Source organism: Triticum urartu, chromosome 2A, assembly GCF_056163025.1.
Source record: "Triticum urartu cultivar PI428250 chromosome 2A, HENAU_Tu73, whole genome shotgun sequence".
Classification (NCBI taxonomy): Eukaryota; Viridiplantae; Streptophyta; class Magnoliopsida; order Poales; family Poaceae; genus Triticum; species Triticum urartu.
The window spans coordinates 563,880,700-563,904,592 of NC_141874.1; the positions used below are offsets into that span (position 1 = coordinate 563,880,700).

The 23,893-nt window shown below is 45.9% G+C and overlaps 3 protein-coding genes across 3 annotated transcripts; all 3 read left to right on the plus strand.

The window, feature by feature from the left end:
* The first annotated feature begins 685 nt into the window (after positions 1-685).
* LOC125533655 (BAG family molecular chaperone regulator 3-like) lies at positions 686-2,170 on the plus strand. Its single transcript, XM_048697030.2, has 2 exons — positions 686-968; positions 1,941-2,170. Exons 1-2 carry the CDS (start codon positions 686-688, stop codon positions 2,168-2,170), a joined length of 513 nt encoding a protein of 170 aa, XP_048552987.2.
* Positions 2,171-6,320: 4,150 nt separating this feature from the next.
* Positions 6,321-8,181, plus strand: LOC125533656 (BAG family molecular chaperone regulator 3). Its single transcript, XM_048697031.2, has 2 exons — positions 6,321-6,683; positions 7,497-8,181. The coding sequence occupies exons 1-2, from the start codon at positions 6,404-6,406 to the stop codon at positions 7,724-7,726; spliced, it is 510 nt and encodes a 169-aa protein (XP_048552988.2). The 5' UTR covers positions 6,321-6,403; the 3' UTR covers positions 7,727-8,181.
* On the plus strand, positions 7,887-22,702 carry LOC147985916 (uncharacterized). The gene is made up of 6 exons (XM_087541797.1): positions 7,887-7,928; positions 21,732-21,826; positions 21,919-22,029; positions 22,113-22,179; positions 22,294-22,398; positions 22,500-22,702. Exons 1-5 carry the CDS (start codon positions 7,887-7,889, stop codon positions 22,309-22,311), a joined length of 333 nt encoding a protein of 110 aa, XP_087397923.1. The 3' UTR covers positions 22,312-22,398; positions 22,500-22,702.
* The last annotated feature ends 1,191 nt before the right edge of the window (positions 22,703-23,893 follow it).

A 23,893-nucleotide genomic window follows, 5' to 3' on the forward strand; every position in this document is an offset into this window, starting at 1 on the left:
AGTTCACCATGATAGAACTAAGCATGTAGAAATAGATAGACATTTCATCAAAGAAAAACTAGATGTGAGGATTCTGCAAGTTACTTATGTTAAGTCTGTAAATCAGTTAGCAGATGTATTGACAAAGGGGTTGAATGTTGTATCTTTTGTTAAGAATTGTAGCAAGATGGGGCTTATTGATATCTTTGCCCCATCTTGAGGGGGAGTGTTGGTAGGACTTACTTGTAATTGTGGAACTGTAGAGGGTGAAAACTGTAAAAGCACCTGTATATACATCTTGCATCTGGGAATGAATCAGATAGAGTTCTCCAGAGAAATCTTCTCCTCCTCTCTCTCGTGACCTTCCTCTCACCCGAGCCTCATCCAGGATCTACAACATCACCTTTCCTTTTCCTTCTGTCGAGGAACACTTTCACAAGCTCTTGCCGCTTTGGACTGTGCCAAGTTGGCCTGTCGCAGTGTCCCCTTCGTTGACGCCTTTCACAAACAGCCGCACGCTTCCAAAGCTTGTCTTGTTGCTTTGCATGCCACCCCCTTAATCTGCCTCCCTATAGTTAGCTCGCCTTCTATATATACACGGCAAAGCCCTGTTTCTCTACAACCACTACCAGCTCAACTGCCTCAACACCAACTGCAAGGAAGAACAACAGAGTCATCGGAGTGAGACTAGCTTCCATTTGCGACCATGATCAAACTGAGGTGCCCCAACCCCAGGAAGCTCTTCAGGAGGAGCTCCTCTAAGATCAGCAGGTCTAGTAGCAGCAGCAGCAGCAACAGCGACAACGGCAGCGATGCCTCTGGTGGTATCCGGGGCGGCGGTGGCAGCGGGGAGATCGAGTGGGAGGTGCACCCGGGGGGCATGCTGGTGCAGAGGAGGGAGTGTAGGGGGGACGTCGAGGTCATCACCGTCAGGGTGGCCACCGGCTACTCCTGGCACGAGGTCTCCATTGGAGCTACCTGCACTTTTGGTGAGTACTTTTGTCTTTGCAAAGCTAATTAACAAAAGTTGATTTGATTTTTGTAGAGAATATATGAATGTGAGCAGTGTCTGATTGTTAGAATGTGTGTGTTCTTGGAAAGTGGTTCATTTGGTCATGATTCCTTTCGGGGCTTTAGGCACGATATAAAAGCTTGAGTGATCGTGGGTGTGCCATGCATGCACTCTGGCAAACTTCTTACATAATTCACTTGTGTTAGGCACGATATAAACAGCGAATTTTCAGACATGGTCAACAATGCTAGTTCAGTTGTTTCACTGTGCAACGTACCTAGTTCTAGTTGGCTAGTTCCATCTTGTAGTCTTACTGAACACTGAAACTAGTTAAGGAGCATCTTTACAAGAATAACTAGACAGGTCTAAACGTTTATTTTGACAACTAGGCACGTCCCTGTTCGCACAGCCAGATGCGCTGATTTTACTACTCCTACCGTTTCTCCGAGTTGAACCGTGTGAGCTCCTGAACCTTCGCATGGTGATGTGGAGATGTGCTAGTCCATGAGCAAGGTCTCCTCCTTGCTCCAGTAATAAAACAGCTGATGACAAGGATCAGTGCTGTGCCACGCCCTCCTTCCTCACAGCTGCACCCTCTCCTTACTAAATCATGGAGTTGTCCTTGTAATGGTTTGCCAAGAAAATGCACGGACATGTCTGAACAACGACCTGCAATGTGGCAGGCTTCCTGCCGTGCCAGCATGCACACGATGGTTCAGTGTTTTTTTAGTACAAAGCATAAGCTCATTGTGTTTTTCTATAGCTAAATAATGTGCACACGATGGTTCAGAGTAGGAACCCGAGTGGAAATTACCTCCACCTTGTTTGCTAGTACAAAGCAACCACTGAATATAAACTAAGTAGATTCGCAAAAAAAAAACAGAATATAAACTAAGTACACTTCGTTGGATCAAGGTCTAACACGTGTTATGAAAATTAATTTGTGCAGGTGAGCTGAAGGTGGCAGTGTCCATGGTGACGGGGCTGGAGCCAAGGGAGCAGAGGCTGCTGTTCAGGGGCAAGGAGAGGGAGGACAGCGACCACCTCCACATGGTTGGGGTGAGGGACAACGACAAGGTGCTGCTCCTTGAGGACCCTGCCCTCAAGGACATCAAGCTCCGGGCCGCGCTCGCGGCCCAGGGCGTGCAAAGCCCGTATCAGACATTTATCAAGGTGTAGGCTGGCCCGCCTCACCCACCTCGCTAACAGTTAGGGTAAATCAAATCAATCATACCATCAGCCAGTCAGTCTCAAAAAAAGTAGTTAAAAGAAACTTATTTGGGAGCCTGATGCATGGCGTGGTTCGCTGCTATTGATCATCAGTGTACTACCAACTTTTAACTAGTTAATTGCATGATTGTGCAATTTGTAGCCGGTTGCAAGTTTTTTAAGTTCGTTCTTTTCTAGATAATGTAAGGGTTAGGCTCCCAGAGTTGCAAGTCTAAGTGTGGATGTCATGCATGTTAACAAGTTAGATCAGAGAGTGCAAGCTTAGATGGATGACATGTATCAATGTGTCATGACATGTGTTCACACTTAAGTTGTGGAGATTTGTCAACGGGGTCTTGGACATAATACACTTGAGTTGCTTGCGAAGCCAGAATGAATGGTTCATCGGACACCAGAGTAAAACAAATGCTTAGAGTTCACATTTGTGATGCCAAATTTATCAACCCTTACCCACTTGTCATGTACAGGGTTGTCAAACCAATCAGATATTATCACAATAGATACATAGTGATGGGGTGATGGAGCTCCTGAAGAAGCTGGCACAACTAACAGGTCTCGACAACGACATTGGCGATGACCCCATACTCCACCTCGGCGCTCAACTGGAAACAATGAGTTGAAGTTTTGATGACCAAGATATGAAATTATTTCAAAAAATACGCAAAACCCCTAGGTGGGGCGTTGAGTGTTAGGACAGAAATCCAAGGTTCCTTTCCTCAAAAAAAAAAAAAATCCAAGGTTCCTTCACCATACATGACAATCCTTTTGACGAGATTTAAGTGAGAAGAGAGGAGCTTGCATGAACAAGCAAACTTGTTGAACAATGTTTTTTTTTAAAGGAGGATAATCCCCGGCCTCTATATCAGAATGATGCATGCAGCTATATATTATTAAAAATGCAAAATCTAGCAGCTAAACAAACTCGACTCGAAAATAAGATGAAAAACAAACTCTGAGGCCGAATACCTCGCGACAGTAACTTCCCCAGATATCCACTAACCCTATGTTACAAGACACAACAGAAATGAAAAATACATAACTACTAGGCTACGCCTTCAAGAAGGAATCGCCGCACGTGCGCCGATGATGGCGAGTCCACTACAAGGTAGAACTCCGGATTCTCATCCCCAAAGTCAAGCTTCAATCCGCCACCTTCAACAAGGACACGACGCAGGCACGCAACGACATAGCCCGATCTGAGATCTTGTGTTTCCACCGGAGTGCATAAAATCGTCGTTGAAGCCTCCTGTACCATCCGCCCTTATCCTTCGATCGACGCCTCGATAGCCAGATATCTCTGGAGAAGACAACGGAAGACAAAGATGTCCCATACCGCCTGCCTCCCTCTACTGCCGCACCACCTTAGATCCAATAACAACAGGCTAAACATGAGCCCTCCACCAGAGCCACCGTGCATCATATGCCGATAGCAGGCATGACTTGATGTCTCCACATAAGACGACGTGCATAACATCCGCCGATAGCGCATCCACCGGTGGCTTCACCTGCCGGCGACAGGCACTGCCTGACAACTCCGAAAGAGTCATATGTGTCACCTGCCGAGCCGCATTGAACCCGATCTGTTGATGGAAGGGACGTCCCATACTGCCACCAGCCTCAGAAGGCTATCGCCACCTCGAGATCCAGACCCCGAGTCGCCCACACGACCCCGGAGTCTGCCGCCGTTGATGAAGAGGGGTCGAGTAATGGTCCTGTACTGCAACAGCGCCGGTGAGACTATGATAAATTGTCGAGTTGTTTAATAGGTCACCGAAAGAAGCAGAAAGTTAGATCTCTTCTTACTTCCTTGCCAATTTCGACTAGCGAGGTGGGAATCTTGGCCTTTCAAATTAGCTTTCTATTATCTACTGAAATTTCTGAATGCAAGAGCGCACAATCCATAGAGTCGACTGTGAAAAACTCAGATGTGGTGAGATCCAGTGAAAGACATCTCATCCTTGTGCGAGGTTAATCAAATTCAATCTAAGGAGAAGATTCTGCCATGACAAAGCCAAAGGCCACACAAATCCCATGTCAAAGAAATATCCGGAGAGGATGAGCTGAGCACATGCGCCTGCATTCCAGATGCTCTTACCAATTTACCATGCAACTCAACGATCTTGAATCCTTGATAGCACCTACGACAGAGCTACCCATACAATCCAATCCAATCCAATCTGCGGCTAACCAACTGCGCTAATATTTTCTACGCTTCTTCTACAATCTCAGACGGATCGCTCTGCAACAAGGATCGACATACCTGCGTGGCGCGATATCCTCATCAGGTGGATCGAGCCACCGGCCAAGATTGCCGCCGCACACGACGGGCCGGGGAATCCGAATCGATGGCAGGCGCCGGCCGCGCGCATGTGGCTTCGGAGCCTCCGTGTCATGGAGACACAGGCTTAGCCCGAGAATAATGCAGTTTCTGAGGCACCAGGACAAACTGAAGATCATCGTTCTTAGGGTTATCCTGCACACGTTTGGTCGATCGTTCTCTAGACCACATGCATGTGGCTGGTGGAGTCGATCCTTGGAAGCTAGTACTACCAGTAATTATATCACGTAGGACAGAAACCGGAAAGATGCTAGTGCATGCGTGATGATGAGTTTGGCGATGTTCGATCTGCTCTTGAGGATCGATCGATGTCGCCTTCTACTTGTTTTGATGGAGTCGATGCTTGTTTGCTAGCTGTGGAGTTGATGCTTGTTTGCTAGCTGTGCAATTGGGACTTTGCATGCGTCGAGCTAGTTTGGTTCCTTCACCTGCAAAAAAAAAAACCTAGTTCGATTTCGTCCGGGGATGTTTTTATTAAGGTTGGTAGTTTCTTCAGTTTCATACCTGAGCGACTGAGCCAGGGCGCCTGCATCTGGACTAGCCAAACCAAAGCACCTAATCCATGTGAGAATGTGAGATGTGCAATGCTGATGACTCATCACTAATGAATGTGCTTAAAGAACTAGAATTTCTCTCTTTGCTATTATGTTTTTTTAGGAGGTCAAGATGATATTTCCCTTCCTTTTCCCCCCTACTTCAGATCTGATTGTTATAAGCTCAGAATCTCAATTGCCTTGCATAGATAAATTAATTTGCTTATTACATATTGTCTTTGTTTTGTTCAGTGCAAGCCAGCCGAGCTATACCTTTACACCTATAAATGATTGACACGCAAAGATCAGAACAGTATAAAAAACGATGAAACCTAAACAATTTCAGATGTTTGGACAATTCCAAGGTCCAAACCCTAATAATATATACTTGAAGCCCCACATGCTGCCCTAACCACCGCTAGACGCCCCAAAACATGAGAATCCAACCAAATACAAACCCTGGCCGGCTATAGCCTATAGGTAGCAACTGGGTTAATAATTTCAGATGTTTACACGTACAGTCTCGTCTCAATCATCACGCCATGAATCGAACCCTTTTTGCCCTTGTGCTGTGCTGTGCTGTGCGTGCTCATCAGCCGCGAGACACAAGCCGGAAAAACTTGCGACCAACCGCCATTACATTAATCCCGCTAGGTTTGTGTCCTAACCGACCACCCTAATCGTCGCGCGCATCATGCGTTTAATTTTCATTTGCCAACCCCCTAGTGTTCCATAATTCCATTGCGCGCGCACTGCAGTAGTATTATTCTGTAGTACTATCCATGCATATGCATCATTGCATGCATGGCCACTTTGCAACTCCCAAAACATTTCACTCACTTTAGGTTACAAAGCAGTGGTGGTCTGACCCAAGTGCCAAACCCGGTTGACCACTTCGGCGTGAACACGCACATTCAGTGGATCATCCTAGCTGGGACAGAAATATGGAGAACTGGAGATTGGGTTACTGGGAAAGAAAAGAAAGTCAAAGTAGAGCTACTTGTTCGGACTAAAAATAATCTCTGTTCACCTTTGCTTTTTCTTCTGTCGAGGAACACTTCCACTTCACAAGCTCTCGCCGCTTTGGACTGTGCCAAATTCGCCTGTCGCAGTGTCCCCTTCGTTGCGCCTTTGACAAACAGCCGCACGCTTCCAAAGCTTGTCTTGTCGCATTGCATGCCACACCCCATTGCCTCCCCGGCTAGCTCGCCTCCTATATATACACAGCAAGGCCCTGTTCCTAGAGCCACCACCAGCTCAACTGCCTCAACACCACCTGCAAGGAAAAACAGCAGAGTCATCCAAGCGACCATGATGAAGCTGAGGTGCCCCAACCCCAAGAGGCTCTTCAGGAGGAGCTCCTCCAAGATCAGGCGGTCTAGCAGCAGCTGCAGCAGCAGCAGTGACAACGGCAGCGACGCCAGTGGCATCCGTGGTGGCGGTGGCAGCGGGGAGATCGAGTGGGAGGTGCGGCCAGGGGGCATGCTAGTGCAGAGGAGGGACGGGAGGGGGGACGTCGAGGTCATCACCGTCAGGGTGGCCACCGGCTACTCCTGGCACGAGGTCTCCATTGGAGCTACCTGCACCTTTGGTGAGTACTTTCGTCTTTGCAAAGCTGATTTGATTTTTTTTAGAGAATGTATATGAAGTTATGAACACGACTAGTGTGTAACTCGTAGAATGTATGTGTTCTTGGAAAGTGGTTCATTTGGTGTGAGTACTAAAGTAGCAAGCACCTCTTTATGTTGCCAAAGTTGAATGAATATCCCCCAAGCTCATTTCAAAAAAAATTATTCATCATTTCAAAAAAAAAATCCCCCGAGCACTCATCTTTTCACAGAAAGTGTAGTAAGCACATGCTGGTGCACATCTTTATGGTGCTGATTTGATCTTGCAAACATGTAGTAGTACATGTAGATTCACAGCAACTATGGTGCCTAGTTGGCTAGTTCCATCTTGTGTATATATATAGTCTTACTGAATACTGAGCTCCTGAACCTTCGCAAGGTGATGTGGAGATATGCATGTCCATGAGCAAGGTCACCTCCTTGCTTCAGTAATAAACAACTGATGACAAGGATCAGTGCTGTGCCACCCCCTCCTTCCTCCTTACTAAGTCATGGAGTTGTCCTTGTAATTGTTTATCAAGAAAATGCACGGACTTGCAATAATGTGGGAGGTTTCCTGTCGTGCCAACGTGCACACAATGGTTCAGAGTTTTTTTAGTACAAAGCATAAGCTCATTGTGTTTTTCTATCACTATAAATAATGTACACACGATGGTTCAGAGTAGGAACATGAGTGGAAATTACCTCCACCTTGTTTGCTTGTACACCGAATATAAACTAAGTACATTTCTGCGGATCAAGGTCTAACATGTGTTTTGCAAAATTAATCTGTGCAGATGAGCTGAAGGTGGTAGTCTCCATGGTGACGGGGCTGGAGCCAAGGGAGCAGAGGCTGCTGTTCAGGGGCAAGGAGAGGGAGGACAGCGACCACCTCCACATGGTTGGGGTGAGGGACAAGGACAAGGTGCTGCTCCTCGAGGACCCTGCCCTCAAGGACATCAAGCTCCGTGCCACACTCGCAGGCCAGGCCATGCAGAGCCCGTATCATACTTTTATCAAGGTGTAGGCCGGCCCGCCTCACCCACCGCGCTAACAGTTAGGATAAATCAAATCAATCATACCATCAGCCAGTCAGTCTCAGAAAAAGTTGTTAAAAGGAACTTATTTGAGAGCTGATGCATGGTGTGGTTCGCTGCTGTTGATCATCAGAACTTGACTACCACTCCATGGAATGGAAGGGCAAAGAACCTCCTCGTGTGAGAGTTAGGGTACTACCAACTTTTAACTAGTTAACTGCATGATTGTGCAATTTGTAGCCGGTTGCAAGTTTTTAAGTTCTTTCTTTTTTAGATAATGTAAGGGTTAGGCTCTCAGAGTTGCAAGTCTAAGTGTTGATGTCATGCATGTTAACAAGTTAGATCGGAGAGTGCAAACTTAGATGGATGAGATGTATCAATGTGTCATGAGACGTGCTCACACTTAAGTTGTGGATGAGATTTGTCAACGGGATCTTGGGCATAATACACTTGAGTTGCTTGCGAAGCCAGAATGAATGGTTCATCGGACACCAGAGTAAAATAAATGCTTAGAGTTCACATTTGTGATGCCAAATTTATCAACTCTTACCCATGTGTCATGTACACGGTTGTTAAACCAATCACATCTTATCACAATAGATACTTTGTGATGGGTGATGGAGCTCCTGAAGAAGTTGGCACAACTAAGAGGTCTCGGCAACGACATGGGTGACGACCCGATACTTCGCCTCGGCGCTCAACCTAGAACCAACAAGTTAAAGTTTTGACGACCAAGATATGAAATTAATCTCAAGAAATACGCAAAATCCCGAGGTGGGGTGTCGAGTGCCAGGGAGATCGGCCCAGCTTGCATTTGAATAAGCTAGGAGTGTAGAGAGAGGAAAAGGATATATGTGGGGGCTGAAATCCGAGGTTCCCTCGAGATACAGGACGATCCTTTTGATGAGATTAAAGTGGGAAGAGCGGAGCTTGCATGATCAAGCTCATTGAACAATGTATGAGAGATCGGGACGAGCAATGGTCATGTACTGCAAGTGCCGGTGAGATTATGATAGATCGTCAAGTTGTTTAACAAATCACTGTTAGAACCAGAAAGTTTTGATCTCTTCTTGCCTCCTTGCCAATTTCGACTAGCGAGGTTGGAATCTTGACCCTTTATATTTGCTTTTTATTATCTACTAAAATTTCTAAATGCGAAAGTGCACGGTCCATAAAGTTAATTGTGAAGGACCCATATGTGGTGAGATTTCAGCCAAAGACATATCATCTTTGTGTGAGGTTAATCACAACTGTTACGTAAAAGAGCTCTTTATTAAATTCAATCTAAAGAGAAGATTTTTCCATAGAAAAGCCAAGGGCCATACAAATCTCATCTGAAAGAAATTTCCAAATAGGATGAGTTCAGTACCTGCGCCCGCATCGTAGATGCTCTTGACAATTTACCATTTTCGATAAAGGGGGACTTTATTTCCTCAAAATGTAGCAACAAGCGGATACAAAGCATTATGAGTAATACTCGGCCTCTATATAATTAGGATGCACACAGCCAAATTCAGAAGTCTGGCAAAATTCATGAAATAAAATCGACAAATCGGCAACAATAGAGTCCTATAGACTGACACTATGCCTATGTCAAAGGGGTGGTGGATCGATCCGTAGATTATTCAGAAGTCTGGCAAAATTCATGAAATAAAATCGACAAATCGGCAACAATAGAGTCCTATAGACTGACACTATGCCTATGTCAAAGGGGTGGTGGATCGATCCGTAGATTATGCTGCCACCATGTTGGGAAAAAACCTCCGTAGCCACCTGCTCTAGTCGCGTACACACCGCCATGAACAACGGTTGATACTCCGGCCGTTGTAGTATAGACCAGTACGTAGCGAGTGCGTTCCGGAAAATAACCTGCAGATGAGAAGCATTTTTGTCATTAAAAACCAAATCATTTCTACATAGCCAAAACGACCAAATTAGGGCATACACTCCCACCCTTATTAGCGTTTTCAACCTATTTGTAATACCGTCCAACCAATGACCAAAAATATTGGCAACACTCACTAGTAGAAAACAGGGCTATGGTCCAGGCCGGCTCAGCCCATTAGTCCCGGTTCAGTGTAGAACCGGGACTAATGTGGGCATTGGTCCCGGTTCGTGAGCCCAGGGGGCCGGCCGGGCCACGTGGGCCATTGGTCCCGGTTCGTCTGGACCTTTTGGTCCCGGTTGGTGGGACGAATCGGGACCAATGGGCCTAGCTCCTGGCCCACCACCATTGGTCCCGGTTGGTGGCCTGAACCGGGACCAAAGGCTCCCCTTTAGTCCCGGTTCATGCCACAAACCGGGACCAATGAGGTGCCTATATATACCCTCGCCCGCGAGCAGAGCACTCCAGTGCTCTGTTTTTCTCTGGCCGGCGAGGGGAGGGGTTTGTGGTGCTCTAGCTCACCTCCTATGCACATGAGGTGTTCGATGGAATGCCCGAGCCACACTACTTAAACTTTCTCCTCTCGAAGCTCGACCTCCAAGCTTCATTTTTCTCGAGATTTGTCTAGATTTAGCGGTCCGTCACGCCCCGTCCCCGTCTTCACCGCCGTCGATCACCCGCGCTGATCTCATCACCGACACCACCGTGGTGAGCCTCTTGTTCTTATCTTCTTTCTGGAAGGAAAAATATTCTTACTTGTCTGTTTAGATAGATACTTGTATCATTTTCTTACATTTATTATTGCATCTTATATAGTGCGATGGTTTTGGTATCCGCCCCCGTCGGCCCTCGTCCTGTCTATGATTCGGATTTGGTATGTATATTATCTTCATAACTATTGGTTCATTTATTGTTTATGAAAATTATGCCGACCAACGTGACATAGATATTTATTTAGGATGTATGTGAATCGGAAATGCCAACCGACCCTATTGTCGAGAGGTTAAATTTAGTTGAAGAAGAAAACAATTTGTTGAAGGAAAAAATAAAAAAAATTGAGGAGGAGAAGATGATATTGGAGTTGCATGTTGCGGATGTCGTCGATGATCACAAGATCAAGATGGATGCAATGCGCTTGAAGATTAGAAAGATTAGAAAATATGCCATTCATACCGAGGCTTGGTATCATTATGCCGTTGGATCAATTGTTACCTTGGTTGCGATTATGATCGCATTTGTTTTGCATTGAAATGTTTTACATAGTTTCAATGTATGGTTTAATTAATTAGATGCTCTGGAGAGCTATATATATGTTATTAGATGAGAACTATGTATGCACTTTGGTTTTAATGTGATGATGAACTTCTATTAATTTGGACACTTAATTATATATAATGCACGCAGATGAACCGGCAATGGATGTACGGTGACAGACACACCCGCGAGTACATTAAGGGCGTGCATGAGTTTCTCGATGCGGCTGAGGCAAACAAGCAGAATGGTTTTATGTGTTGTCCATGCACTGAATGTGGGAATACGAGGTCTTACTCTAACCGGAAAATCCTTCACTCCCACCTGCTTTACAAGGGTTTCATGCCACACTATAATGTTTGGACGAGGCATGGAGAAATAGGGGTTATGATGGAAGACGGCGAATAAGAAGAGTACGATGACAACTATGTCCCCCCTGAATACGGTGATGCTGCAACGGGGGGAGCTGGTGAAGATCAAGAGGAACCAGACGATGTGCCCAATGATGCTGCCACAGGTGAAGCTGCTGAAGATCAAGAGGAACCAGACGATGTGCCCGATGATGATGATCTCCGCCGGGTCATTGTCGATGCAAGGACGCAATGCATTAGTCAAAAGGAGAAGTTGAAGTTCGATCACATGTTAGAGGATCACAAAAAAGGGTTATACCCCAATTGCGAAGATGGCAACACAAAGCTCGGTACCGTACTGGAATTGCTGCAGTGGAAGGCAGAGAATGCTGTGGCTGACAAAGGATTTGAGAAGCTACTGAAAATATTGAAGAAGAAGCTTCCAAAGGATAATGAATTGCCCGACAGTACATACGCAACAAAGAAGGTCGTATGCCCTCTAGGATTGGAGGTGGAGAAGATACATGCATGCCCTGATGACTGCATCCTCTACCGCGGTGCATACAAGGATCTGAACGCATGCCCGGTATGCGGTGCGTTGCGGTATAAGATCAGACGAGATGACCCTGGTGATGTTGACGGCGAGCCCCTCAGGAAGATGGTTCCTGCGAAGGTGATGTGGTATGCTCCTATAATACCACGGTTGAAACGTCTGTTCAGAAACGAAGAGCATGCCAAGTTGATGCGATGGCACAGTGAGAACGGAAAGAAAGATGGGAAGTTGAGAGCACCCGCTGACGGGTCGAAGTGGAGAAAAATCGAGAGGAAGTACTGGGATGAGTTTGCAAAGGACCCAAGGAATGTATGATTTGCTTTAAGCGCGGATGGCATTAATCCTTTCGGGGAGCAGAGCAGCAATCACAGCACCTGGCCCGTGACTCTATGTATGTATAATCTTCCTCCTTGGATGTGCATGAAGCGGAAGTTCATTATGATGCCAGTTCTCATCCAAGGCCCTAAGCAACCCGGCAATGAAATTGATGTGTACCTAAGGCCATTAGTTGAAGAACTTTTACAGCTGTGGAATGAAAACGGTGTACGTACGTGGGATGAGCACAGACAGGAGGAATTTAACCTTAAGGCGTTGCTGTTCGTGACCATCAATGATTGGCCCGCTCTCAGTAACCTTTCAGGACAGACAAACAAAGGATACCACGCATGCACGCACTGTTTAGATGACACTGAAAGTATATACCTGGACAAATGCAGGAAGAATGTGTACCTGGGCCATCGTCGATTTCTTCCGACCAACCATCAATGTCGAAAGAAAAGCAAGCATTTCAAAGGCGAGGCAGATCACCGGAAGAAGCCCGCCATGCGCACCGGTGATCACGTGCTTGCTATGGTCAATGATTTACACTACGTAATCTTTGGAAAGGGTCCCGGTGGACTAGCTGTTCCGAATGACGCTGAGGGACACGCACCCATGTGGAAGAAGAAATCTATATTTTGGGACCTACCCTGCTGGAAAGACCTAGAGGTCCGCTCCTCAATCGACGTGATGCACGTGACGAAGAACCTTTGCGTGAACCTGCTAGGATTCTTGGGCGTGTATGGGAAGACAAAAGATACACCCGAGGCACGAGAGGACCTGCAACGTTTGCACGAAAAGACGACATGCCTCCGAAGCAGTATAAAGGTCCTGCCAGCTACGCTCTTACGAAAGAAGAGAAAGAAATCTTCTTTGAATGCCTGCTCAGTATGAAGGTCATGACTGGCTTCTCGTCGAATATAAAGGGAATAATAAATATGCCAGAGAAAAAGTTTCAGAACCTAAAGTCTCATGACTGCCAAGTGATTATGACACAACTGCTTCCGGTTGCATTGAGGGGGCTTCTACCGGAAAACGTTCGATTAGCCATTGTGAAGCTATGTGCATTCCTCAATGCAATCTCTCAGAAGGTGATCGATCCAGAAATCGTACCAAGGCTAAGGAGTGATGTGGCGCAATGTCTTGTCAGTTTCGAGGTGGTGTTCCCACCATCCTTCTTCAATATCATGACGCACGTCCTAGTTCATCTAGTCGACGAGATTGTCATCCTGGGGCCCGTATTTCTACACAATATGTTCCCCTTTGAGAGGTTCATGGGAGTCCTAAAGAAATATGTCCGTAACCGCGCTAGGCCAGAAGGAAGCATCTCCATGGGCCATCAAACAGAGGATGTTATCGGGTTTTGTGTTGACTTCATTCCTGGCCTTAACAAGATAGGTCTCCCTAAATCGCGGTATGAGGGGAGACTGACTGGAAAAGGCACTCTGGGAAGAGACTCAATAATATGCAGGGACGGATATTCTTGGTCTCAAGCACACTACACAGTTCTACAGAACTCTACCTTGGTGACCCCGTATGTCGATGAACACAAGAACAGTCTGCGCTCCAAACACCCGGAGCAGTGCGACGACTGGATTACATGTGAACACATCAGGACTTTCAGCAGTTGGTTGGAAACACGTCTCAGAGGTGACAACACTGTTTGTGATGAGTTGTACTTGTTGTCCAGGGGACCATCTTTGACTGTATTGACTTACAAAGGATACGAGATAAATGGAAATACATTTTACACGATCGCCCAAGATCAAAAGAGCACCAACCAAAACAGCGGTGTCCGCTTTGATGCAGCAACCGAGAGCGGAATGGACACATATTATGGTTACATAGTGGACATATGGGAACTTGACTACGGACCTGATTTTAAGGTCCCTTTGTTTAAGTGCAAATGGGTCAATCTGTTAGGCGGCGGGGTACAGGTAGACCCACAGTATGGAATGACAACAGTGGGTCTGAAAAATCTTGGGTACACTGACGAACCGTTCGTCCTAGCCAATGATGTGGCACAGGTTATCTATGTGAAGGACATGTCTACCAAACCGAGAAAAAGAAAAGATAAGGAAGCGAATACATCATACGATGAGCCAAAGCGCCACATAGTTCTTTCAGGAAAAAGGGACATCCTGAGAGTGGATGGCAAGACAGACATGTCTGAAGATTATGAAAAGTTTCATGAAATTCCTCCCTTCAATGTCAAGGCTGACCCAAGCATCCTGATAAACAATGAAGATTATCCATGGTTACGGCGCAATAAGCAAATGACACAAGCGAAGAAAAAGTGAAGACTTTCTCCCGCAATAAGCAAATGCTATGTGGGTGAAATTATGATACCATCCCAACTTTCAACTTTTTCAGAGTTCATTTGAAATGCTTTCATGTCTTATGGTTCGAAACTTTGATACTTCGAAAGTGATTGTCCATTTTGTACACGAAGTGCATCAAGTTTTTGTCGTAACCCTCTCTACTTTTTGGAACATGCTATGTGGGTGAAATGATGATACCATGCCAACTTTCAACCTTTTCAGAGTTCATTTTGAAATGCTTTCCAATTTCAGAGTCATTTAGCTGAAAGAATGAATTAATAGCAAACAGAATGAACTACAAAACTTTTATGAAAATAAAAACAATTAATTAAATATTATGTTATGATCAACTAAAATAAAACTATAATATTCTTCAATAGCAAAAAGAATATAATTTGTGTGACCTAAAATCAAACTATAAGTATTTAATTGTAAGTATAAATAAAAAATAAATAGCAAAGAAGAAAAAAATTCTAATTTTATAGTAAAGTTATTCATAAACTAGTGATTCACACAAATTTTTAAAAATTCAAATTTAAACTATTTAAAATTTAAAACTAATGGCACTAACAGAAAGTTTATAATTTTTGTGACCTAAAAGCAAAAAGAAATCACTAAAAAACTGTAAGTATTTAGTTTTAAGTAGAAATAAAAAATAAATAGAAAAAAATTCTAATTTTATAGTAAAGTTATTCATAAACTAGTGATTCACACAAATTTTTAAAAATTCAAATTTAAACTATTTAAAATTTAAAACTAATGGCACTAGCAGAAAGTTTATAATTTTTGTGACCTAAAAGCAAAAAGAAATCACTAAAAAACTGTAAGTATTTAGTTTTAAGTAGAAATAAAAAAATAAAAAACCAAAAAAATGTAGAAATAAAAAAGAAAAAACCAAAAAAAATGCCACCTACTGGGCCTCCACGGCCTGAATACGACTAGAAACCCTACATGAGCCAGGATTCAGGCCCGCAGAAGGCCCAATAGGCCCACAGGCAAAGCAGTGTCAAATTAGGCCCATAGGCCTGCAGTTCAGAGGAGTTCGAGAGGGAGGAGGCAGCAGAGCTTATAAACTGGTGTTGGGCGCTGTCAACTAGCGATGTGGGACTAAACTTATGGGCGCGGGACAGCACAAGGGTATTGGTCCCGGTTGGTGGAACCAACCGGGACTTAAGGTGGCATTGGTCCCGGTTGGTGGCACCAGCCGTGACCATTGCCCCCCTTTAGTCCCGGTTGGTGCCACCAACCGGGACTAATGGGCTTCGCTTCCCACCCTTTGGGCTGCCGAAAAGAGGCCATTGGTCTCGGTTCGTGGCACCAACCGGGACTAATGCCCACCTTTAGTCCCGGTTGCTGCCACGAACCGAGACTAAAGCCTCTTCTATATAAGGCCACACTTTGGAATTTTTCATTCTCATCTTGCAGTTGCCGCCCCTGACGCCGCCAGGCTACCCCGACGCCGCCCGCCCCCATCGTCGCCGTCGCCCGCGCCCATCGTCGCCGTCGCCCGCGACGCGCGCCGCCCCGGCCCGCCCCCGTCGCCGTCGCCCTCGTCCCTGCCCCGACGCGCACCGCCCCATCCCGCCCTCGCCGTCGCCCGCGCCGGCCCCTTGCCCGACGCCCGCCGCCCCGGCTACCGTCCCCGTCACCGCGTCCCCGAGCCCGCCGTCCTCGTCGCCGGACTCCAGCCGTCGCCGCCCCCTCAAAGTGAGCCCCCCTCTCGAGTGCCACTCTTGCGCCCGAGCGCCCTTGCTCCGCCCCTGCTCCATGGTCGCCGCCGCCCGAGCGCCCCGGCTCCGCCCCTGCGCCCTTGCTCCGCCCCTGCTCCGCTGGCCCCGAGCGCCCGAGGAGAAGTAGAGGAGAGGAGAAGTGGAGCAGCAGCAACGCGCTATCCACTTTTCTGAATTTTTTGGAACAGGAGGAATTTTTTTGTCCATATAGAAGGTGTTTGATGAAATGCTAGATGGCTTTGGGCATTTTTGGAATATTTAAGAAAAATTTGTGGTGAGGTACTGATGCAAGACAAAGGCGATGGCAAAATTTCAGAATTTTTGGAGAGGTTTAGAATAGGTTTTCAACAAGTTATTTGAATCCGATTCAAATTTCATTTGAATGAAATTTGAAAATTTTGAACTATGGATTAGAATATGCTAAATATGTCAAAAATGTTTTTTATATGATGTTTTTTTCATATATGTATTCATTTTTTTATTTAGGTTGTTAATTAGTAGATATCGATTTTAGGTTAGTGTAGAGGAAAAAGTAAAATAAGGAAAAGGAAGAAAAGAGGAAGAAGGAAGAAGAAGAAGAAGAAAAGGAAGGAGTGGAAAAAGGAAAATAAGAAGAGGAAGGCTTCTTTTTTTTTCTTCGATCTTCTCCTCTACTTTGTTCATGGATATATGCTAAAGAAAGCGAGGGGGTGATAGATGATGATGAGGGGTCGAGAGTGGGACGAGAGGTCGAGAGGTGTCGAGGGGAGAAAAAATATGTTATCAGGGACGAGGGGCATCGAGGGGTCGAGAGAGGGATGAGGGGTCGAGAGAACTAAATAAGAAGAAGAAGAGGAGAGGAAGAAGAGGAGAAATAAATAAGAAGAAGAAAAAAGAAGGGGAAGAAGAGGGAGAAGAAGAGGAGAGGAAGAAGAGGAAGTCTTCTCCTCTATTCTTTCTTTTCTTCTTTTTTCTTCTTCTTCTTCTTCCTCTTTATTTTATCGGGAACGAGGGTCGTCGAGAGGTCGAGGAGCGGTAGAGGAGAAACCCTAAATAGAAAGTATCGTCGGTGTGAGATACATGTACCGTCGGTGTCGGACACTACACCCACATCCCACAAGTGGCACGGGCTTCGACGCCCACGTCACTTGTGGGACGTGGATGTAGTGTCCGACACCGAAGGCCACATGTATCTCACACCCACGATACTTGCTAGCTATTTAGGGTTTCCTCTACCGAAAAGAAGAGGAGAAATAAATAAGAAGAAGAAAAAGAAGAAAAAGAAGAGGAGAAGAAGAAAGGAATAGTGGAGAAGAAGAGAAAATAGAATATATTCTATTTTCTCTTTTCTCCACTATTCCTTTCTTCTTCTCCTCTTTTTTTTCTTCTTTTCTTCTTCTTCTTCTTCTTCTTCTTATTCTTATTAGCCGGAAGTAGAGAGAGGATCTGTGACCTCCCGACCCCTCGGCGATCCTCTCGAACATGAGAGGAAGAAGAGGATCGTCAAGGGGTCGAGGGTTCCAAGGTCGTCGAGGGGTCGAGGATCGCCGAGGGGTCGAGAGAGGTTTCCTAGTGTCAAAGTATTGAAGAAATCCATGCCTTCATCATTAGCCGGAAGTAACCAGGGCATGTTGGTACGAAGTTCTGCAAAGTTGTTTTGGAATGGAGTCCCGGATAGAATAATCCGCCTTTTGGTACCAATTCAGCAAAGGCCTTCCAAATAGCGATATTCGGAAGGCTCTTGCTGAACTTTGTACCAAAAGGCGGATTATCCTATCTGGGAGTCCGTTCTAGAACAACTTTGAAGAGCTTCGTACCATCATGCACATGTTACTTTCGCCTAATGATGAAGACATGGTTTTGTTGAATCCTGAGACACTACGCAACCTCCCGACCCCTCGGCGATCCTCTCGAACATGAGAGGAAGAAGAGGACCGTCGAGGGGTCGAGGGTTCCAGGGTCATCGAGGGGTCGAGGATCGCCGAGGGGTCGAGAGAGGTTTCCTAGTGTCAAAGTATTGAAGAAATCCATGCCTTCATCATTAACCGGAAGTAACCAGGGCATGTTGGTACGAAGTTCTGCAAAGTTGTTTTGGAATGGAGTCCCGGATAGAATAATCCGCCTTTTGATACCAATTCAGCAAAGGCCTTCCAAATAGCGATATTCGGAAGGCTCTTGCTGAACTTTGTACCAAAAGGCGGATTATCCTATCTGGGAGTCCGTTCCAGAACAACTTTGAAGAGCTTCGTACCATCATGCACATGTTACTTTCGCCTAATGATGAAGACATGGTTTTGTTGAATCCTGAGACACTACGCAACCTCCCGACCCCTCGGCGATCCTATCGAACATGAGAGGAAGAAGAGGATAAAAAAAGAAGAGGAAGAAGAAAAAAAAGAGGAGAAGAAAGAATAGAGGAGATCTTCTCCTCTATTCTTTCTTCTCCTCTTATTTTTCTTCTTCTTCCTCTTTTTTTTATCGGGAACGAGGGTCGTCGAGGGACATAGATGTAGTGTCGTCGTTGTCGATATATACCCCCTCCCGATAGCTTACTATGATTAGGTAGCTAGTTCTACGTTTGGCACTAATATATCCATCTGTCATGTTTGAATAATAATTGCCATGTTGTAAATATTTGTAGAAACTATGGACACCGCCCTAGACGAAGCAACAAAAGAAGCGTTGTTGAGGGACATAATCGCAGAAGGAAGTGATGCCATCTCGTTGTTTCTCAACGAAACCGATGGTCTGGAAGGAGAGGATGAACAAGCTGGCTACGGTGACCTAATGCCGGTGCAAGAAGAAGAACATGAGGACGGCTCCGGTGACCCAATGCCGGTGCAAGAAGGAGACCGTGATGACGGCTCCGGTGACCGAACCGAGTCCGGCCAGGTATATATATTAGTTAAGCCTATGCTGACTAGATGATTGATGCATTCATTGTTTTGGTATGTACACATATTAATTAAGTCTTTGTTCTTTTTTCTAGCCCTCCGGATCGAGCACAACTTCGGTAAAGAGACGAGGCCCGAAGAAAAAGTTGAGCTCGGATAAAAAGTTTGAGATCATAGCAATCGCGTCCGACGGCCAACCTATTGAACCCCTCCGGACAAAGAGCGCATTTGTTTCTCAGTGCGGGGTTCTGGTTAGGGACAAGATCCCGATAAGCATCCAGCAATGGTTTAAGCCGGCTACAGAAGACCCTGAGGTGTCTTATGTCAATGATATGCAGAAAAATGATCTTTGGACTGAGCTGAAGTCAAATTTCACCCTACCGCCTGAGGATAATCCAGAGAACCCAGTTAAAGAGAAATTAATCAAGTCTTTTGCTCTGAAGAGGATGGCAGAACTATTTAGGAGGTGGAAGAAAGAGCTGAATAAGTTTGTCGAAAATAACGAGACACCAGAATTCAAGGGCAGATATGAGAAGATCAGAGATCACTGGCCCGCATTTGTGGCCTACAAGACATTGGAAAAGAGTCAGAAGATGTCAGCGACAAACAAGCAAAATGCTGCGAAGAAGAAGCTTCACCATCGCACGGGGTCAGGTGGCTACCTCGTAGCCCGGCCTAAGTGGTCCAAGACTGAGAATGATTTGGTTCATAAAGGGATCGAACCAGAGACAATTAACTGGCCAGACCATTGCCGGACTTGGTTCTTCGGGGCTGGCGGAACACTGGACCCTGTAACAGGGAAGTGCATTTGGACGAACGATCAAATGGACATACCAGTCAGTAAGCTTAAGCAGTATATCGAAGCAGCGCAGGAAGGGACGTTCTTTCCAGACAGAGAGAACGACGAGCTCACAATGGCCCTCGGGAATCCTGAGCACCCTGGACGGACACGAGGCACGCCAGGCTCCATTCCGTGGAAGGTTGGGTTTCCGGACGCAGGCGGTTACAAATCCCATGAGAGGAGGAAAAAAGTGCAGCAGACCCAAATGCAGGCGCTGCAAGCAAGGGTAGACGCGATAGAGGAACGAGAAGGAAATCGCAGCAAACGTGCTGCCGATGCCTCCCCCGAAACTACCCCGCCATCTCAGCGCAGAAGCAGCGTGGCTTCCACCGAGCTGCTTCAGCCGGAGCATGCCTTGACGGCTCCTGCCAGCTATCCTGTGGATGCTATAACGGAGTCTCAAAATTGCCACCTTATGACGCAATGGATGAATTTGAAGGTCAAGGCGGCTGTTGGCTCTGTTTTTCCTACTGAACCCGGCGCAACTTTTCACTACCGGCCGATTCCAGAAGGATATGCTAGGGTGATGGTGGATGAGATAATGGAGGGATTTGAGGACCTCCAGCTTGACCACCCTACCGGTGAAGGGGAGACTCGGCTGGGGTCTGCTCTGAAGACTCCATGCCTATGGCGGAAGGAGCTCATCAACCTTCCGAACTAGACGCCACCGCCTCCTCCTCCTCCTCCGGCGAGTCAGGGCACTCCGCCTCCACCGCCTCCTCCTCCGGCGAGTGACGATCAGGGCCCTCGGCCGGCTCCTTCTCCGACGCGTGGCGGCACTCCGCCTCCTTCTCCGCCTGCGCCGACGCGCCCGAGCAGCCAGCCTCCTCCTTCTCCGCCTCGTCAGCAAGGGCGGAAAGACCTGCCGCCGCTCCAGCTGCTCCGGCGCGTCGTAGTCCTTCTCCTCCGCCTCTTAAGCAAGTAAAGAAGACAACCGCTACGTCTGCTCGGTCGGCGTCTAGCAGTACAACCAGAGGCGGGAGGACATACAGATTTGGTCCTTCTCTGAAGACTCCAGAGAAGTTACCATACGAGAGGACCCAGGAGGAGAACGCCGAGATCGCGCAAGAAGAAGTGAAGAAATTCTTTGAAGGGGTGAAAGCAAAGAAACATCCACCTCCGGAGGAGAAGGTAGATCGGGTGAAAGTGAAGCGCACTCTGGCTGCCCTGACAAAACCACCGAAGTCTGATTCGCCGAAAGGAAACTATGACCGCATTATTGGAAAGGAATTTGCCGAAGCGGAGCGGTCGGGAAGTACTGTCAGTGATCAAAGGCTGAAAGAACGACGAGCTAGGAAACAAATTGCCCAGCTCGGCGAACAAGCGAAGCAATCGTGCCCCCCGCTCAAGGTGCCTAGCCACAACGTCGATAATGATCCGAGGATGGTGCCCGGTTATAGCAATCTTGCAGATTACCTGCCCGACGAAGTACATTATGAACCCATGGAGGTGCAGATACAAAGATACGAGTACGGGAAGCCTCTCGTCAAAGATGAAAGATCTCTATCAACGATGATGCGAAGATTGCATGATTGGTACTTGAAAATCTGCAGAGATTCTGGGGGGAGGAGTACCTTGTATGTGAAAGTTAAAAAGGAGCATGACCTCATTGGAATTGATCTGTTGCCTGTTCCATTTGAGGAGTTCTATCAGTTTTTCAATCAATTGGCCCTTGATAAAACAACGGTCGCCTGCTACTGTCTGTAAGTAGTACTACTTCTGTCATTAAGTTTCTCTATATAGCTTAGCTCTTTCATTGCATGTATTTATAATCATCCTCACTATATTATGCAGATTGAAGATCGCCGAATTGAAGAAAAGACAAGTCGGTGATATTGGGTTCATTAACACACATCTCATAGATGCAACTCAGGTTAAACTTCATGCTGCAGCTACCGAGGCCAGCTTGCTACGGTCGTTCGTAATAAATCAAAACAAAGATATAATACTCTTTCCTTACAACTTCAGGTGAGTGTTACTGTCTTGTGCGTATTCGGTTTCCCTTATATATTAGTCAAGGTTATAGTAATGTAATTCATGAGTTATGCATGTGTGTGCAGTTACCACTATATTCTCCTAGAGATTAAGCTTGAGCAGGGAGTAGTAACCGTCTTGGACTCTAAACGAAAAGATCCCAAAGAGTATGCGGACATGACTGAAATCCTCAAGAAGTAAGTTAAATCGATCATTATCCACCATATCAACAACTTTGTTCATTTCCTGATATCAAGTAATTGTTTTCTTTGTCCGGCAGGGTTTGGAGAAAATTCACCAAAACAGTTCCGGGACTGCCGAAGGACCTGGAATTTAGACACCCGAAAGTAAGTACTATAGTAGCATGTTCCGCGCATCTCCTAGTGATTCAAGCGCTAGTTTCATCAATACCATTTAGCATTCTTTCTTATCAGTTTGATTGACCTCTATTTCTTGTAAAGTGGTTGTGGCAGGAATAAGGGAATGATTTCTGTGGATACTACATCTGCGAGTCCATCCGCCACACGACCTGTGAGCGGGGCGGGTACTCTAACGAACAATATGAAGTACGTAAATAACAACATTCATAATTTAATTTTATTACCATCATTTGTGTTGAGTTTCATTCATTTATATATATATGTATTGACCCCCTTCTTCAAATTAGATGTTTTGGAAGCGGGATGAACTCCTAGCACCAGCTCACATGCGAGCAATTCAAGAGGAATTGGCGGCATTCTTTCTTGACCACGTGATCCCTGAAGACGGAGAATTCTATGTGGACCCTGAGTCCGTATGATTATATTTGTAAGAGATAATTATTGTATATATGTAGCCGGTAGTGTCAGATAGATATACGAGAACTTGTTGTTCGACCAATCTCTCGGAGAAGGAGAGGTGGTCGATATCACTTCTCTCTGTATATATGCATATATGTTCATGACGATCTTCTGTTTCCTTCGTTTGCTTACTAGCTAGCTAGCGTGTCTAGTCCTCTCTATATACGTATGTATAGTACGTAGCGTCGACCAAGCACGGACATAACAGAGGACACTTCTCTCTATTAATTATAACTAGCTAACAGAATATATGAAACACCTAAATTAACCCCCCAAAACCCCCAACCCCCCCCCCTTTCAAAACAAAAACAAAAACCCCAGCCACAGAAGTGCTGACGCGTGGACGCCTATTGGTCCCGGTTGGTGCCACCAACCGGGACCAAAGGGTCTCCTGACTGGGCTCTGCGCACTGCCCATGTGAAGGGCCTTTAGTCCCGGTTCTGGATTGAACCGGGACTAAAGAGGGGAGGTATTAGTACCGACACTTTAGTCCCGGTTCCTGAACCGGGACTAAAGGCCCTTACGAACCGGGACTATAGGCCCTTTTTCTACCAGTGACTTGTGGCCGGATACAAATTTAACGTTATTTGGATGACTGACCACGTAGAACGGACAAATTTGCATTGGCAAAAAAGATGTTTGATTGTCTCGTCATGAGTACAAAAAGAATACTTTTTACTTCATGGCTACTTGCGCCGTGCGAGATTGTCTTTGATTAGCAAAACTCCCCTACGAAGATACCACATGAAGATTTTCACTTTTAGTGGAATTTTAGACTTCCAAATTGTCTTATTATTACACGTTGGTACCTTAGAGTGCGTGAGTGCAAGGTACTCTCTCCTTCCATCTATATTCCATCTATATATGGCCTAATGCGTTTTTCGAGACTAACTTTGACCAAATTTTAGAGCAATAATATATAACATGCAAGTTACACAAAGCATACCGTCAAATTCGTATGTGAAAGGAGTTTCCAATTATATACTTTTCACATTATACATCTCATGTACTATCAACCTTATCAGTAGTCAAAAGCGGTCTTAAAAACGCATTAGGCCCTATATAGATGGAAGGAGGGAGTACATAGAGTATACTCTAAAAGACCCTGATGTAGTAAGGTTCCAGCGAAACACATCACGGCCTTGTATCAGGTTAATCGAATTCAGTCGGGATAAAAGATTATGCCATGACACAAGTCGAGGGCCAATAAAATCCCACCTAA

Coding starts and splice junctions, on each gene's coding strand:
- LOC125533656 (XM_048697031.2), top strand. CDS start 6,404: ATGATGAAGCTGAGGTGCCCCAACCCCAAGAGGCTCTTCAGGAGGAGC. Junction 6,684..7,496: donor TGGAGCTACCTGCACCTTTG/GTGAGTACTTTC, acceptor TAATCTGTGCAG/ATGAGCTGAAGGTGGTAGTC.
- LOC125533655 (XM_048697030.2), top strand. CDS start 686: ATGATCAAACTGAGGTGCCCCAACCCCAGGAAGCTCTTCAGGAGGAGC. Junction 969..1,940: donor TGGAGCTACCTGCACTTTTG/GTGAGTACTTTT, acceptor TAATTTGTGCAG/GTGAGCTGAAGGTGGCAGTG.
- LOC147985916 (XM_087541797.1), top strand. CDS start 7,887: ATGGAATGGAAGGGCAAAGAACCTCCTCGTGTGAGAGTTAGG. Junction 7,929..21,731: donor CTCCTCGTGTGAGAGTTAGG/GTACTACCAACT, acceptor GATGCAACTCAG/GTTAAACTTCATGCTGCAGC. Junction 21,827..21,918: donor CTCTTTCCTTACAACTTCAG/GTGAGTGTTACT, acceptor ATGTGTGTGCAG/TTACCACTATATTCTCCTAG.